The following is a 15,831-nucleotide window of genomic DNA, read 5'->3' as shown; positions in this document are numbered from 1 at the left end:
TTGCTTCTCATCCAAGAAGCTTCTTCAGCTGACTGAGTCGTGGGGAATGGAAGGATTTATATTCCTTGCAGACAGCTGGTCATTTGCATCCTTTTAGAGTCATTGAGGTCACGGAGATTTATTTGCGTCCTCAGGGTCACCTGAGTAGTGCAAATAGAGTGTGGAGCCTTTCTGAAACTGCTAAAAGGACTATAGACTGGAGATAGATGTTGTATCCCTCCCCCTCTATTTAGAGAGGTCTGTTCAATGACATGGATGGCCACTTTGACCCCCTTTCAAATCCCTCTTTCAACCATGACCTGGATGACTGAGAATGTCCACAGACAAATAAAGTTGGGAGGAATCTTGGACATCTAGTCCAACCCCTGCTCAAGCAGAATTGTTTTGAAAAGATCTGCTGCTTGGCTACCACAAGATTTGTTTTCAGTTGTACCCCTTGTAAGTTTATGGAGACTCTCAGTCAAAGAGAACATATATGTCAAAACTGAACAGCCCTCTCATAACAGAGGGGGAAGGATACATCATTTATCTTCAGTCTACAACAAAGATAAACCTCCAGGTGGCATCAATGACTTGAAAAGAATGCAAAAGACCAGCTGTCTGCAAGGAGTATAAATCCTTCCATTCCCCACCATCCAATCAGAGCTGAAGAAGCTTTTTGGATGAAAAGCGAAACGTCTTCAAAGAAAAACAAGAAAGTTCAGTTGCCTGGTGAAAAAGCATCTTTGTGAGCTTTTTTGCCCATTGTGCATGCTCTTGGTATTAAAAAAACATTTTGAAGAGAAGGGTGTAAATTTTTCTCTATCCAAAACCAGATTGGATACTTCTGCCAATCTCTGCCCCCAAATGGCGGCAAATTAACATGGAGTCTGATATCACCTTTAAAACTATCCAACTTTATTAGGACATCAGCTTCATTTGGACAGAACAGATTCATCATAACAGCACTTACAAAAGAGAATTGGGATATTTATTGGCCAAGTAAACACAATATACAAAACAATATATCATGATTTACAAGGATTTAGCCTTGCAAGCTCTCTTAATTCAAGCATAGGCTCTGCCTGGGGGCTGAGTTCACCCAATACAAAATCACATGGAGCATATAAAAAAAAACCAATCATAAACAACCATATACTAACAACTATAAACTCTACAATCCATCACTCTCTAGCTTATATAGGATAAAACAAACCTTAGTAATATTAAAATATAAAGAAACTAAAATAAAAAAAGAAAAAAAGAAAGAAGACTTATTCAAATGCTACATAAAACTTCTTAACCCTATACTTGTTCTGGATAAACTCAATCCATTTTCTCCATTCCATAATATTTTTTTTTATATATACCTTGTATTTAGCTCTGGGAAGTGGGGGGGGAGGGGGGGAGAGGTAGGGGGGGAGGGAGAAGGGAGGGGGAGGGGGGGTTTTAAAGAAAAACTGTGTGTTAAAACTTTTCAATAAAAAAAAAATCACATGGAGCAGAAATGTCTGTAAATGTTTATTCATTTTACTGCCTAATTACATTTTTCTGTGATTAGGCAGCTAAATGAATAAACATTTAAAGACATTTCTGCTCTATGAGATTTTATACTAATTAGTACCTTAGTAGCTTTTAATACTAGGAGGTATACAGAATCTCAGAAGACCAGAAGAAACTCCTCAACTATTCAGGAGTGAAGAGCAGCTTTTCCTGATTTTATATTAATTTATTTATGTTGGGCCCCATTGATTTCCAAATGTCTCTTTTCCTCATGCTTATTTGTAACACTACCACATTAACTAGGGGTGACATGATAGCAGTGTTCCAATATTTCAGGTGTTACCACAAAGAAGAGGGAGTCAAGCTATTCTCCAAAACACCTGAAGGCAAGACAAGAAGCAACAGATGGAAACTAATCAAAGAGAGAAGCAACTTAAAACTAAGGAGAAATTTCTTGACAGAACAATTAATCAGTGCAATGACTTGCCTCCAGAATTCTCCGACACTGGAAGTTTTTAAAGAAGAGACTGGACAACCATTTGTCTGAAATGGTATAGGGTTTCCTGCCAGAGCCGGGGGTTGGACTAGACCTCCAAACTCCCTTCCAACTCTATTATTTTTGTTGTTGCTGTTATTATTATTATTAACTCTTTAATCCTTATTCTCCTGTGTATCACAAAGAAACTCATGAGAAATTTAAGACACAAACCCTCCAAGGTTTTAAAGACTGAGTATGTGTGAACTGAAGCAAATAAGTCTAGTATTTCTATGGATTAGTACGCAAGTGGATCCTTGTATGAGAAGTAAGGTGACTCTCCTGGTGGAATCCCTTTCCACACATCATGCATCTATATGGTTTCTCTCGCATGTGGCTCCTGTAATGTGAATTAAGGTTACTACTACTCACGAAGCTCTTCCCACACTCCATACATTTGTAGGGTTTCTCACCTGTGTGGATCCTTTTATGGGAAGTAAGGGATCCATTTTCACGGAATGCCTTTCCACATTCTAGACATTTGTACGGTTTTTCCCCTGTGTGGATCCTTTTATGGGAAGTAAGGGATCCATTTTCACGGAATGTCTTTCCGCATTCCAGACATTTATATGGCTTTTCCCCTGTGTGGATTGTTTTGTGAGAAAAGAGATTACTTCTCTGACTGAAGCTTTTTCCACACTCCAGGCATTTATAGGGATTCTCTCCCATGTGGATCCTCTTATGGGAAGTAAGGTACCTAATTTCCTGGAAGCATTTTCCACACTCCAAGCATTTATAGGGTTTCTCTCCTGTATGGATCCTTTTATGGCATGTAAGGGAAGTGTCCTCTCTGAATCTTTTTCCACACTCTGTGCATTTGTATGGTTTCTCACCTGTGTGGATCCTTTTGTGGGAAATAAGCCAACAATTCCACCTGAAATTCTTTCCACACTCCATGCACTTATAGGGTTTCTCAGCTGTGTGGATCCTTTTATGGCATGCAAGGATAGTATTTTCAGTGAATCCCTTTCCACATTCTGTGCATTTGTATGGTTTCTCACCTGTGTGGATCCTTTTGTGGGAAATAAGCTGACTATTACACCTGAAATTCTTTCCACATTCCATGCACTTATAGGGTTTCTCACCTGTGTGGATCCTTTTGTGGGAAATAAGCCGACAATTCCACCTGAAATTCTTTCCACATTCAGTGCATTTATATGGTTTATCTCCCATAATGTCCCTTCCAAGGGTCCCACTGTAACTGTTTTCACCCTCTTTGTATCCATATTGTTGTGTAGAATGAGTTTTGTAATGTTTCTTTATATCTGATTTCTCTTTGAATTTTTTCACTCTGTTCCCCAAACATTTTTTGTTTTGTTGTTGTGCAGCAAAATTATTTCCATTCCTAACAGGCTGGAAAACTAAGCTTTCCTTATTTCCATTTTCTGATACATTTCTTCGGCAATGTTTTGTTTCCTTCTGATTTGCAATTTGTTCTGCTCCCTTCACGGGATGGATTGTCTGGAGTGTTAACTCGCAAGTCTTGTTCCGCTGCTCACTCACTCCTTAAGAGAAGAAGAAAGCAAGTTTTGGCAAGGTACAAAAAATAAAGTTCAAAGAATAAGAAGTGACTCTAAATATCCAGCTGGGAAAGTTGACCAAGACTAAGCAGCTTTTTGAAAGTCTGTCATACCGATCAACATAAAAGACAATCTAAAGTTTACTGAATGCTGACTTTTAATAAAGATATTTATATAGGATCCATTGATTCTAACAGAAAAGAATCTATGCAGCACAGTGTTGAACTATGGTGTCCTTGGTGCTCTTTGAGGTTAGTAGTTTGTTGCATATGTTTATTACCCAACTAGTTAACTAGCTCTGATGCTGCTACCTAGTTGGGCAATGAAACATCTGCAACCAAACCATCAAGCTCAGAAAGCACCAAAAACTCCATGGATCCATTGATCTTAAACCAAAAGCATATCAGTGTTGATACATTTCCCACCCCCCCTTCATTAATCATTTCTCCTTCCTTACATATTGCTATCAATTCTCAGCAGCATTCATCTTCTAAGTCTTTTGGAAAGAAAGAAGGATCAGGGCATTCAATTCTCTGCGAAAATACTACTGGTAATCCTTAACTTATGTTTGTGACTTGCTGCAGTTGTAAGTCGAGATATCACATGACTGTACCCAATTTTTCAACACCTTTGCAACGTTCACGTAGACATGTTAAACGGGAATCCAAGAATAGCTCAAGGGAATGTTTAGAATTGAGATTCCAGTGACATAGGAACTGTTTATTCCATGGAGGTCTGAAAGAGCAAACAAAGGTGTTCCTCCAGAAAGATTCACTGTTGATGAGGTAAAAGTATGTAACACCTTTTATGAGTCCCCAAATTACCAGAAGCATTAAATTTTCCTCTGGCAGAACAAGAGAAATAGAAAGAGGTGATGGATAAATAAATGTTGTCTACACAAAAATATAAAGCTTTCACCCCAATGAGGTTAGCAGAGGGACAAAAAGCTGTTGGGTGCAGATGCATGTACAAAAAAGAAACTTTTGATGAATGATGAAATACAACATAAAGCAAGGTTAGTTGCTCAAAACCTACACAACAACACTGGTTAGGAATTAAAATAATTCTATTTATTCTCTCTTCTCTTCTCTTCTCTTCTCTTCTCTTCTCTTCTCTTCTCTTCTCTTCCTATCCTATATTTTCTCTTCTCTTCTCTTCATTCTTATTCTTATATTATTTAGTAGCTGGAGCAGTGGGGCTGTGCAGTTAGTCAGAATGCACAGTTATATTTGATTTGTTGGAGAGTCCTGGCTCCTGCGTGAGGTAATCTATTCTGTTATTGGTTGCTGTTTGTGTGGAGGGGAAGTTTCCCTCCCTCCCCTCCCCCTTTTTCTTCTGTGTGCTCTGCAATTTACCTCATGATGCTCCTGATTGCCTGACTATATTGTCTGCTGTATAGATGTAAAATATATTTATTTATATAAAACTGCAAGTTCACATCAGGGTCTCTGACTTCATTTGGATACCTGCTGTGCAGTTCCTTGATCCTAACCTAAGCTATTGGCTCTTTCTCTTCCTAGAAGCAGGGCTATCTTTTAAATAGAAATAGCAAAATTCATCATATCACAAATGTCTCCTCTAAGTATTTGTGGGCCCAGCAGAGGTCCTTACCCAGAAAGGCCACATTCTGGGAATTCTCCTGCATGACTTCTCTATGGAGGGCTTTTTGATAGGAATCCAGCTGAGACCATTCCTCCTTGGAGAAATACACTGCCACCTCCTTGAATGACACAAGACCCTCCTGAACAAGGAAAAAACAAGAACATGTGAACCAACAGCTCACGGAATTACTTGCCAATTCTCTCCCTTTGCCGACCAATCTGTAAAGCAGAGATCTGCACATGGGTATTTCTGAAGTATGCAAAATGTTTTACGAGAAAAGCGGCGCAGATGGCAGGATTTGCCTGACAGATCTGAGGGTCTCTGGAAGAAGGAGATGGGACCAGGGCAAGTGCCAAGGCATGGTCCACTGGAGGAACCTCACTGTTCCTCTCAGCTTCATGCAGAGGGACGGTGGCGTGGAGGTCAAATGCCCAGCCCAGCCATCAAGCACCCGCGGCACTAAGCCCAGCCCTACTTCCCCAAGGGGGCGCCCAGCTGCAGTTACCTCCTCCTCAAGGCTGCTGTGCTTGTTCTCCTTAGCCAAGTTGCTCATGATGGGTATGAGGGCAAAGTCAAGAGAGAGGCCCACTCCCTCTCCATGTGAGGAGACCTGGCTTTGTATCCAAACCTTCCTTAGCAATAGGATGGGAGACCCCCAGGATAGGCCAGGAGGAGGGGGCAAGGGGATGGTGAAAAGGCAGCAGGGCAGGACTAAGGCAGGACTTCCCTCAGACCCTTCCTTCCTTCCTTCCTTCCTTCCTTCCTTCCTTCCTTCCTTCCAACAGAATTGTGGGAAAATATTTGAGATGAGGGAGGAAGGAAAACAGGCAAGAAACGCAGCTGGGGTAGTGTCATCCTTCGTGAGGAATGAAAAAATGCACCATCGCCTGGAAGTGGCCAGCACATGGCCCTCGCCTATTTCACATATCCGGCTTGGTGGGCTCTGGGGGAGGAGATGCCATGAGCAGCGTGAGAGTTGATGTTACCTGAGCAATGCTGCCCAGCCCCCAGCCTGCCCGGTTTTGGCAGGCAGCAGGGTGCTCTCCTCACAGTTCCGAGAAGCTGAGCTGGGTGGCACGAATCTGAAGAGAAGCACAACGCTGCCCAGCCCCTAGCCTGCCCAAAGTAGCCAGGGCCATGTGCTGGCCACTTCCAGGCGATGGTGCATTTCTTAATTCCTCACAAAGGGTGATACCTTCCCAGCGTGTGCCCAGGGGGTAGTGCCGATGCGGCACGGGCCAGTCCCTCACTGTTTCCAGATGGCCTTGTGGAGCTAAGACCGAATGTATTTCAGTATAGATGACCACCATGAAATTGTACATTGGCTCCTGGCCAGCCTGGGCCAGGGCGAAGGCAGTGGGGGCCGTTCCCTCACTGTTTCCAGGATGGCTTCGCAGGCCACATGAAACCACTTTGCGGGCCAGATCCGCCCCCCCGGGCCTTGTGTTTGACATGTCTGAGCTAAGCTGAGGGTAACTGATCAAGGACTGAACCCACATTTTCCCTTTCCACATTGCGTAGAAGCAACAATATTATATGTCAACCCCACAACAAATCAGGAGGCCTCAAAATGGTTCTTTGCAACTCTCTGAAGCTTCTCCTCCTACCTGAGCAGCTGATTCAGTTACTTGTTCAGCTCCATCAGTAGAAAGAGATGATCCTAGAAATATCAGTGGAACTGTTCTATCTTCTGTAAAGGAGACAAAAATGGTAGAAGAAGAGTTTTTAAAAGCAAAATTATGGATGGAGAAGATCCAGACACTGAGAGGTACTTGTAATCTTTCTCTGGGATTTCACACCGCTTGGAAGCAGTCCATTCTTACCCGGTGAAGTGTCCTGATGTTGAACTTCCTCAGTGAACTTCCTAGAAAGGTCCTTCGGAGAGCAATTTGTTGGATCTTCTATATCCTTGGAATGATCAGGGAATATGTCCAAGAATGACTCCTGGAAGGTAAGTAGTGGGTAGAAAGAAAGAAGAATTCACATATTATGTCACAACTTTGCAAAAGTCTTGGTCCACAGTAGTAACACCCCACACTTAAGAATTGTTGGTAAGAAAGACAAAAATAATTTGGATAGTGGATAGTGGCTGTACTTGAAGAGAGCAGAATAGGAGAGAAAGAACTGGAGAAAATCCCCAAATACAAAGATTGGCAAATAGAAGTAGAATGACTGTGGCAAAAGAAAGCAAAGATAATACCAATAGTAATAGGCTCCTTGGGTCCAATTCCAAAATATCTGCAGCACCACTTGAACACCATCAGAATGATAAAATCCCCACCAGTCAATTGTAAATTTGGAACAGCTTACGTTTCATTTAATATTCTTAAACAACAACATCTGCCTATCCCAGGTGCTTGGGAAGCATTTGGTAGGTTGATAAAAAAAAGCAAATCCAGTCTAAACGTCTGACTATGCGACCAACAGTAATAATTTATTAAAACCTGTATGCCACCTGACCCCCAACCATTCTGTGTGGCAAGTGGCAGAAGAACCAGTGTTAAGCATCTCTTCATATTATGTTGAGGAGATATTTAAGGACTCAAACACTGTTTGTAACATTAACGCCCCTTTCAAGTCTCAAAATGAAGGTCTACCTCACCTGTATCTCTATCTTCTTCCGCTCTTCCACCTGGCTCAGGAGGAAACCTTCGGCCAGGGCCACCGCCTGAGAGCTGGTCTCTGCTCCACACTCTCGGATCCAACTCTCCATTTTGGGGGGAAGGACGGCCAGGAGCTGCTCCAGGATCATCAGATCCAACATCTGAGCCTTAGTGTGTCTTTCTGGCTGTAGCCACTGACGGCAAAAGTGGTGAAGGTGGTTGCAAATTTCTCGGGGCCCCTTAGACTCTTGGTACTGGACACTCCTAAAGAGCCTGCGTTGGACCTCTGGACTGATTGTCTTCTCCTCTAGGACCTTCTGCCCAGTTTCTGCCCAGATATCCCTACAGGTCCCAGAATGAGCCTCTGGAGGGCCTTTTCCATCTCTGTCGCAGACTAGATATTCTTCCATTTTCTCTGTCCTCTAGCACAACTTCAAATGTAGCCAAGAAACCTTGCAGCTCTCCAAGGGTCTTTTCTTCTCTGGAACTACGTTGTGCAGAAGCCCCGGAGAAGCCTCAACAGCTTCTTCATCCCCTCTTTGCTCACAAGTTATTCCAGTATTTAAGAGGCCGCCACAAAGAAGAGGGAGTCAACTTATTTTCCAAAGCGCCAGAAACGATGGTTGGAAAGTGATCGAGGAGGGAAGCAACCTGGAATTAAGGAGAAACTTCCTCACAGCGAGGTCAATTAACCAGTGGAACAAAAGTTGCCTTCGGACGTTTTGGGTGCTTCATCATCAGTGGAGGTTTTTAAGAAGAGATTGCACAGCCACTTGTCTAAAATGGTACAGGGTCTCCTACTTGAACAGAGGGTTAGATTAGAAGACATCCAAGGCTCCTTCCAGCTCTATTCTAATCGATAGATAATAATAATATGTTAACAGCTTTCCAGCGCAAAAATAAGCCTCAAAAAATAAGCACACATTCAAAATGAGCAGGAGGCATGGTTTAGAAAAACTTTATCTATAAAATATATATAAACATGATACATACAGATTCATTCAGCTCTGGGGAACATCAACAACTCTTAACTTGGAGATCAGAAAAACAACAACACCACAGAGAAGACTAAGACACACCCAGACCTAGGCTGGATCACATGCCTCACAGCCAATACTGTGTCTTAATCAAAAACAGTTCTCGTGGGCTGGTTTGTTGCTATGGCTACTCCAGTTCATAAAATTTCTTACACACTGACACAATGAAGCAAAAGAGGTTCCCAGATCATTCATCTAAAAATGGAAAAGAAATTTTAGGATTACTGATAGCTAGCGCTGCCAGAGAAAAATCAAGAGGAGACGGTTCTAATACATATTTGAGAAAAGAGTGCAGATCACATTACACAGGCAGTTGTGTCTGATGATCTGGGAGGAGAGCAGAATGCAAAAACCTTCAGGATCAACCTTCATCAAACGCCTGGAGCACTACAAGAGGATTGAGGATGGTGTTCTCAAGCTTGACATCTTGACAATGTGTGGACTTCAACTCTCAAGATTCCCCAGCCAGCTATGTTGACTAGGCAGTTCTGGGAGTTGCGGTCCACACATCTTCAAGTCTCTGATGTTGGGAAAGGCTGATTTTAGAAGTCGTATTCTTTGGATCGGGCGTCAACTTCCCTCTGTCCAGTGTGCTCCCACAGAGAGGGCCTCCTCAGGGTGCCTCCGATCAAAGAATGTCGACTGGTGGCCCCCAGGGGGAGGGCGTTCTCTGTGGGCGCGCCAGACCTGTGGAACCGCTTGCCGGTTGAGCTCCGGATGGCCCCCGACCTTCGCTCCTTCCGGCGTGATCTAAAAACTTACTTATTTGAGCAATCCGGCCTGGTTTGATGGGTTTGGGGGTTGGGGTTTTAACATGGTTTTTTAATTATTGTATATATCGGGCATAATATTTAATTGTTTTTTAACTTTTGTATTTTGTCTTTTAGTATTTATTGCCCTGTACACCGCCCTGAGTCCTTCGGGAGAAGGGTGGTATAAAAATTTAATAAATATAACTATAATATATAAATATAAATATAATTGCAATCTTTCCTTTTTATATGAACGGACTGACATTCTCTCTTTGCACACACACACACACACACACACACACACACACACACACACACCCAGGCAAAAACATGCAACTGAATTCTGCTGCTAAGCTTGTAAGCCGCCCTGAGTCTTCGGAGAAGGGCGGGATATAAATGGAATTAAAATAAATAAATAAATTCGTGCAATGCAACCCCATCCTCAGCTGCTTTCCTGCAAAGCTTTCTCGCTTTCCAGCTGGAGTTTTGCAATCTCTCTCTCTCTCTCCCTTCCTCCATGCAGTTCCCCCCCCCCCGGAAAATAGAGGAGAAATGGCTGACCAGATTGCCTTCTTCTTCTTCTTGGGGATCCTGAATTTATTCCGGGGTTGTGGTGGTGCAACATGACTGGTCTGGAGCTTTGATTCTCACCCACACCCACACCCACACTCACCTTGCCTTGCCTGCAAAGGGGAGACAGAGCAACATGGGACACGGGTCTCTTCCCCTTCCTACCCTTGAAGACTTTGTAGGTCTGCAGATGCACGCCTCCAGAGCGAGACTCCTTTGCAGAGAGGATCCCCCTCTTCCCTCTCTCTCACTGGGCTCCCGAGTGATGTCTGGATGGCTCTCCTTTGCGAGACGGGAAAGCTTCCGCAGAGAACCTTGAGAAAAGGATCAAAACGGACGGGCGCATGCTCAGTTCTTCGCTGAAGCTTGGAAGCTGCCAGTCCTTCCAGTACGTGCAGAGGGAGCCTCCTGGCGGGTTTTCTGCAGAATGCAGGCGTTGCTTAAAGGCGCGGGGAAGGGGTGGGGAGGAGTGGAAAGAGGGACACTCTTTTGCCTCATCGAACCAAAGTTGGTTTCTTCATGTTGGTCTGTGTGGAGACTTAAGACACACAATACATTCCAGCTCTATTCTATCTTATGGAAAGTATTCAGACACCCCCCCCCCCACCCTTTCACTTTTGTCAATTTTGTCATGCTTCATGCAGCCCAATTCTAGAATAGAATAGAATAGAATAGAATAGAATAGAATAGAATAGAATAGAATAGAATAGAATAGAATAGAATAGAATAGAATAGAATAGAATAGGAAGGGACCTTGGAGGTCTTCTAGTCCAGCCCTCTGCTTGGTGGAGCAGTGGGCTAATGCCTCCTTAAGTAACACCAGCTGCCTGCCATTAGTGCAGGTTCGAGTCCCACCAGGCTCAAGGTTGACTCAGCCTTCCATCCTTCCCAGGTAGGTAAAATGAGGACCCAGATTGTTGGGGGCAATTAAGCTGACTTTGTAATAATGCCGCTTGGGGTGTGTGTGAAAGCCCTAATAAGCAGGCATATACATAGAATGAAGGCTACTGCTAAGCTTGTAAGCCGCCCTGAGTCTTCAGAGAAGGGCGGGATATAAATGGAATATAATAATAATAATAATAATAATAATAATAATAATAATAATAATAATAATAATAATAATAATAATAATAATAATAATAATAATGAAAACCTATACCATCTTAGACAAATGGCTATCCAGTCTCTTCTTAGAAACCTCCAGTGATGGAGCGTCCACAATTACTGAAGGCAAGCTGTTCCACTGGTTAACTGTCCTCACTATTAGGAACTTTTCTCAATTCCAGGTTGCTGCTCTCTTCGATCAGTTTCCAACCATTGTTTCTTGTCCTGCCCTTTGTTTGCTTTGGAGAATAATTTGACCCCCTTTTTTGGTGGCAGCTTCTCAAATACTGAAATACTGCTATTGTTGTGTACTGGGTTCGCTGCGCAGGAATGAAGACGAGGCAAGTGAGTTCAGCAAAGATCATGGTTTATTGCTTGCAGGGTCTGAACAGGGCTGCAGATGCAGCAATTTATACCCTGGCCCCTAGGCGGCGGCCAATAGGTTTGAAGCAACCTATTGCCACCCTAGGGGCAACCAATAGCAGCGCTGGAGACGGGTTATCTGAGGAGCTGGGAGCCGTTAGCTAGCTTCCCTGCTCAAACAGCCTTCCAGCAATTACCACGTGGTGTTCCCTTAACAAAGCAAGCCCAATACATTACAGCTATCATGTCACCCCTATTTCTTCTTTTCTTTAGACTAGCCAAACCCAAGTCCTGCATCCCTGGTTCATATGTTTTAGTCTCCAGGCCTTTGATCATCTTAGTTGCTCTTCTCTGAACTTTTTCTAAGGTCTCAGGATCTTTTTTGTAGTCTGGTGACCAAAATTGGCGTGGTCTGGTGTGGTCTCACTAGGGTTTTATAAAGCAGTACTAATACTTTGCGTAATCTTGATTCTATGCCTCTGTTTATGCAATCTGGGATTGTATTAGCTTGTTTGGCTGCTGCTGCACATTGTTGGCTCATGGTCAAGTGATTGTCCACTAGGGGGATTTGCTTTTGCCTTATAAAATGTAATTTGGTTTCTCCATTTTTTATTTATTTTTTATTTATTTTAATTCCATTTATATCCCGCCCTTCTCCAAAGACTCAGGGCGGCTTACAAGCTTAGCAGTAGCCTTCATTCTATGTATATGCCTGCTTATTAGGGCTTTCACACACACACCCCAAGCGGCATTATTACAAAGTCAGCTTAATTGCCCCCAACAATCTGGGTCCTCATTTTACCTACCTCGGAAGGATGGAAGGCTGAGTCAACCTTGAGCCTGGTGGGATGCGAACCTGCACTAATTGCAGGCAGCTGGTGTTACTTAAGGAGGCATTAGCCCACTGCTCCACCAAGGCTCATGTTGGTCTGTCGAAAGAGCAATTGGTAAATTAAAATAACCAGTGCTTTTTTTGTAAAAGAAAAAGGTGCCGGAACTCACATGTCATACAACCTGCCTTGCCTACCCTACAAGGTTCCATCCAAAAAAGGTGCCGGAACTCCGTTCTGAGCGTTCTATGAGAAAAAAAGCCCTGGAAATAACTAAGTGAGAAAACCAAATGCACAGGTATAGAATTGGTGGTATCTGGCTCAAAAGCAGTAGCTGTGAGAAGGATCCTGGAGTCCTAGTGGACGCAACTGGGCTTTCTTGTTTTTTCTTTGAAGACGTTTCACTTCTCATCCAAGAAGCTCTGACTGGATGGTGGGGAATGGAAGGATTTATAGTATTTAAAGAAGCATAAATCCTTCCATTCCCCACCATCAAGTCAGAGCTGAAGAACAGCTACAGGACATGGGTTTGGCTAGTCTAAAGAAAAGAAGAAATAGGGGTGACATGATAGCAGTATTCCAGTATTTGAGAAGCTGCCACAAAAAAGGGGTGTGTGTCAAATTATTCTCCAAAGCAACAGAGGGCAGGACAAGAAACAATGGTTGGAAACTGATCAAAGAGAGAAGCAACCTGGAACTAAGGAGAAAGTTCCTAACAGTGAGGACAATTAACCAATGGAATAGCTTGCCTATAGAAATCATGGGCACTCCATCACTGGAGGTTTTTAAGAAGAGAATGGACAGTCACTTCTCTGAAATGGTATAGGTTCTCCTGCTTGACCTGGGGGCTGGACTAGAAGACCTCCAAGATCCTATTATTTCTACTTCTATGTCTACTTCTAATTTCTATCTATTTCTATTTTTTTCCTATTTTTTCTATTTCTATTTCTGCTTCTATTCCTCAATGAGAACCGAAACGTCTTCAAAGAAAAAACAAGAAAGTCCATTTGCCACTTGAAAAAGCATCTTTGGGACAACCATGATCTGGATGACGGAGAACCTCCATAGACATGAGCTATCAGTGTGCAGCAGTTGCCGAAAAAACCCAGTGCAATCCTAGGTTTTATTAACAGAGGGATAGAAGCAAGATCACGTGAAGTGTTAATACATATCTGAGGAAAAAAATGCAGAGCACATTACACTGACAGTTGTGTCCGATGATCAGGGAGGAGAGCAGAATTAAAGAGGCAGGATCCAATCTGGATCAGTCACGGGGACCAGATGTTTGCCTCCCAGGTTTTCGGACTTGTGCTGAAGCCCATCTTTAGGGAACTTTTCTCTAGAGAAGTTGGGCTGCACATGAGTCCAAAAGTTCAGAAGACAAAGCCTCTGGTCCCGGTGACCAACCCAAATTGCATCCTGCAACATTATCAAGATGGACAGTGATTAATATGTACACAGTGGTGGGATTCAAATATGTGAAGAACTGGTTCTCTGTGAGGATGCTGCCTCCGGAAGTCCATTCTGGGCCTGGGCAACAAAAAGTTACCTACCAGTTCTGCCGAAGTGGTGCGAACTGGCTGAATCCCACCACTGTATGTAAAGTTTTGGATATATACATGTGTATATAGCATATCTATATGTGCGTTATGTATATGTCCACTTCTGAGAGCAGGGTATTCTGTATTTGTGTTACAGCAGGGGTGTCCAATCTTGGCAATTTTAAGACCTGTAGACTTCAATTCTTAGCCTCTGGAAGGTCCACAAGTCTTAAAAGTTGCCAAGGCTGGACAACTCTGTCTTACAGGGATCTCCCACCATATAGTAACAACCTTGTTAACTCTCAAGGCTGTTTTTTCCCCTGCTATCTATTCAAAATAGACTATGATTAATGTAAGTGTGTGTGTGTATACCATATGTATATGTGTATGCTCAGCTCTTATTGCCAGGATAACTCCCTAATCATTAGCAGATCTAAATAAAAAGTAATGGTGTTTGGAAGACACCATCAGAGACATAGGTGGCAATTAGTTGGTGAACCAATTGAACAGGTATTTGGGCGTAACTTTTTCCAAGACTGGATCTTGGGCCTGCCATCAACGGAGTACATTTAGAGCAAAAGCCCGTTTTAATTTACTGCTCAAACTAAAGAACCATAGTTACCCAGGGCCCCTAGCCCCATTAATTAAGGTTTATAAGGCTAAGGTTACCACAATGCTCTTATGTGGAGCAGAAATTTACTCAACCACAGTCCTAGAACAAACACCGTCCCAGCATTTGAGATGTATTTTGGGTGCAGATCCAAGAACATGTGCTGCAGCAGTTAGAGCTGAATTGGGAATTCATACAATTCATGCATTATCCAAATGAGAGCTTATAACTACTGGTGCAAAGTTAATGAAATGGAGACTGATAGACTCCCCAAGTTATGCCTACTAGAGCAAATAAAACTACAATCACAAATCTCCTGGATCACCAAAGTAACAAATTTTGTAAGAAGCTGTGGCCTTCCTGTCTCTTGTGTAACAGGAGAACCACCCAAAGAGTGTTGCCCAAATAATTAAGGATATAGAAGCACAAAATGATACAGCTATCCTTGGCAAGGTGGGTAACTTGAAATGGCTGAATAAATACAAATATACTTTTCAAGTAGAGAGTTATTTGAAGTTACAACTGCCAAAACATCTTATGGAGATATTTGCATTTGCATTTGCATTTGTATACCGCCCTTTCCCTGAGGACTCAGGGCGGTTTACAGGGAATTAAAAATCAAAACATACAAAAGTTAAAACCAATTTAAAAAGCATTAAATTCACCCTGTACATTAAAACCCCAGTTAAAATTTTCCCCTCAGCCTGGGCCCGAGAGCTCAAAGAGCCAGGTCTTCAGGCCCCGGCGGAATGATCGGAGGTCGGGAGCAGTCCTCAGCTCTACTGGCAGCTGGTTCCAGAGGGCAGGCGCTCCCACTGAGAAGGCCCTATCCCTGGGTGTCACCCGCCGGCAATCTCTCACCGGCGGAACCCTGAGCAGACCCTCCCTGTGGGAGCGCACTGGGCGAAGGGCGTTTGATGCCGGCAGCAGGTGTTCCCTCAAATAACCCGGACCCAGGCCATGTAGGGCTTTATAGGTGATAACCAGCACCTATTTACGCGAACGAGATTCAAACAGCTTGACACAATGGTCAGATATGGGAGATTTCATGCTATACTCTACAATGAGCGTCTCTGCATTTGCAGAGCAGCAGAGGTAGAAGACCTGGCTCACATCCTATTTGACTGTTACCTGTATAAGAGGGTGAGAGAGGTATCTTGGTTTATATACCAAAAGAATGACCCATTGGGATCCCCATATCAAAACAACTTACCTTATGTCCGGCCAGAACTTGAAAATAACATTTAACGCATAACAGTACAAACAGTACATAACAGTACAT

At 43.1% G+C, this 15,831-nt stretch overlaps 2 protein-coding genes across 4 annotated transcripts in view; one reads left to right on the top strand and one right to left on the bottom strand.

The window, feature by feature from the left end:
• The window catches only part of LOC308661727 (zinc finger protein 24-like), a 765,670-nt gene that overhangs the window by 32,651 nt on the left and 717,188 nt on the right, over nucleotides 1-15,831 (top strand). The gene's annotated exons all lie outside the window — the stretch shown is intronic.
• Nucleotides 1,355-10,413, bottom strand: LOC308661263 (uncharacterized protein). Of its 3 annotated transcripts, none has more exons than XM_081316170.1 (6): nucleotides 10,205-10,413; nucleotides 7,742-8,594; nucleotides 6,963-7,083; nucleotides 6,747-6,829; nucleotides 5,149-5,278; nucleotides 1,355-3,522 (listed from the first exon to the last, which is right to left on the bottom strand). In XM_081316170.1, exons 2-6 carry the CDS (start codon nucleotides 8,150-8,152, stop codon nucleotides 2,249-2,251), a joined length of 2,019 nt encoding a protein of 672 aa, XP_081172296.1. In that variant the 5' UTR covers nucleotides 8,153-8,594; nucleotides 10,205-10,413; the 3' UTR covers nucleotides 1,355-2,248. The 3 variants fall into 3 exon arrangements, with proteins under 3 accessions (XP_081172296.1, XP_081172297.1, XP_081172298.1); XM_081316171.1 differs by having other exon boundaries at nucleotides 7,742-8,542; XM_081316172.1 differs by having other exon boundaries at nucleotides 7,742-8,539; nucleotides 10,205-10,247.

The sequence above is a fragment of the Vipera berus genome (assembly GCF_964194415.1).
Source record: "Vipera berus genome assembly, chromosome: 2".
NCBI lineage: Eukaryota > Metazoa > Chordata > Lepidosauria > Squamata > Viperidae > Vipera > Vipera berus.
Note: the sequence above shows the minus strand (reverse complement) of the source record. Positions and strands in the feature narration are given on the sequence as shown.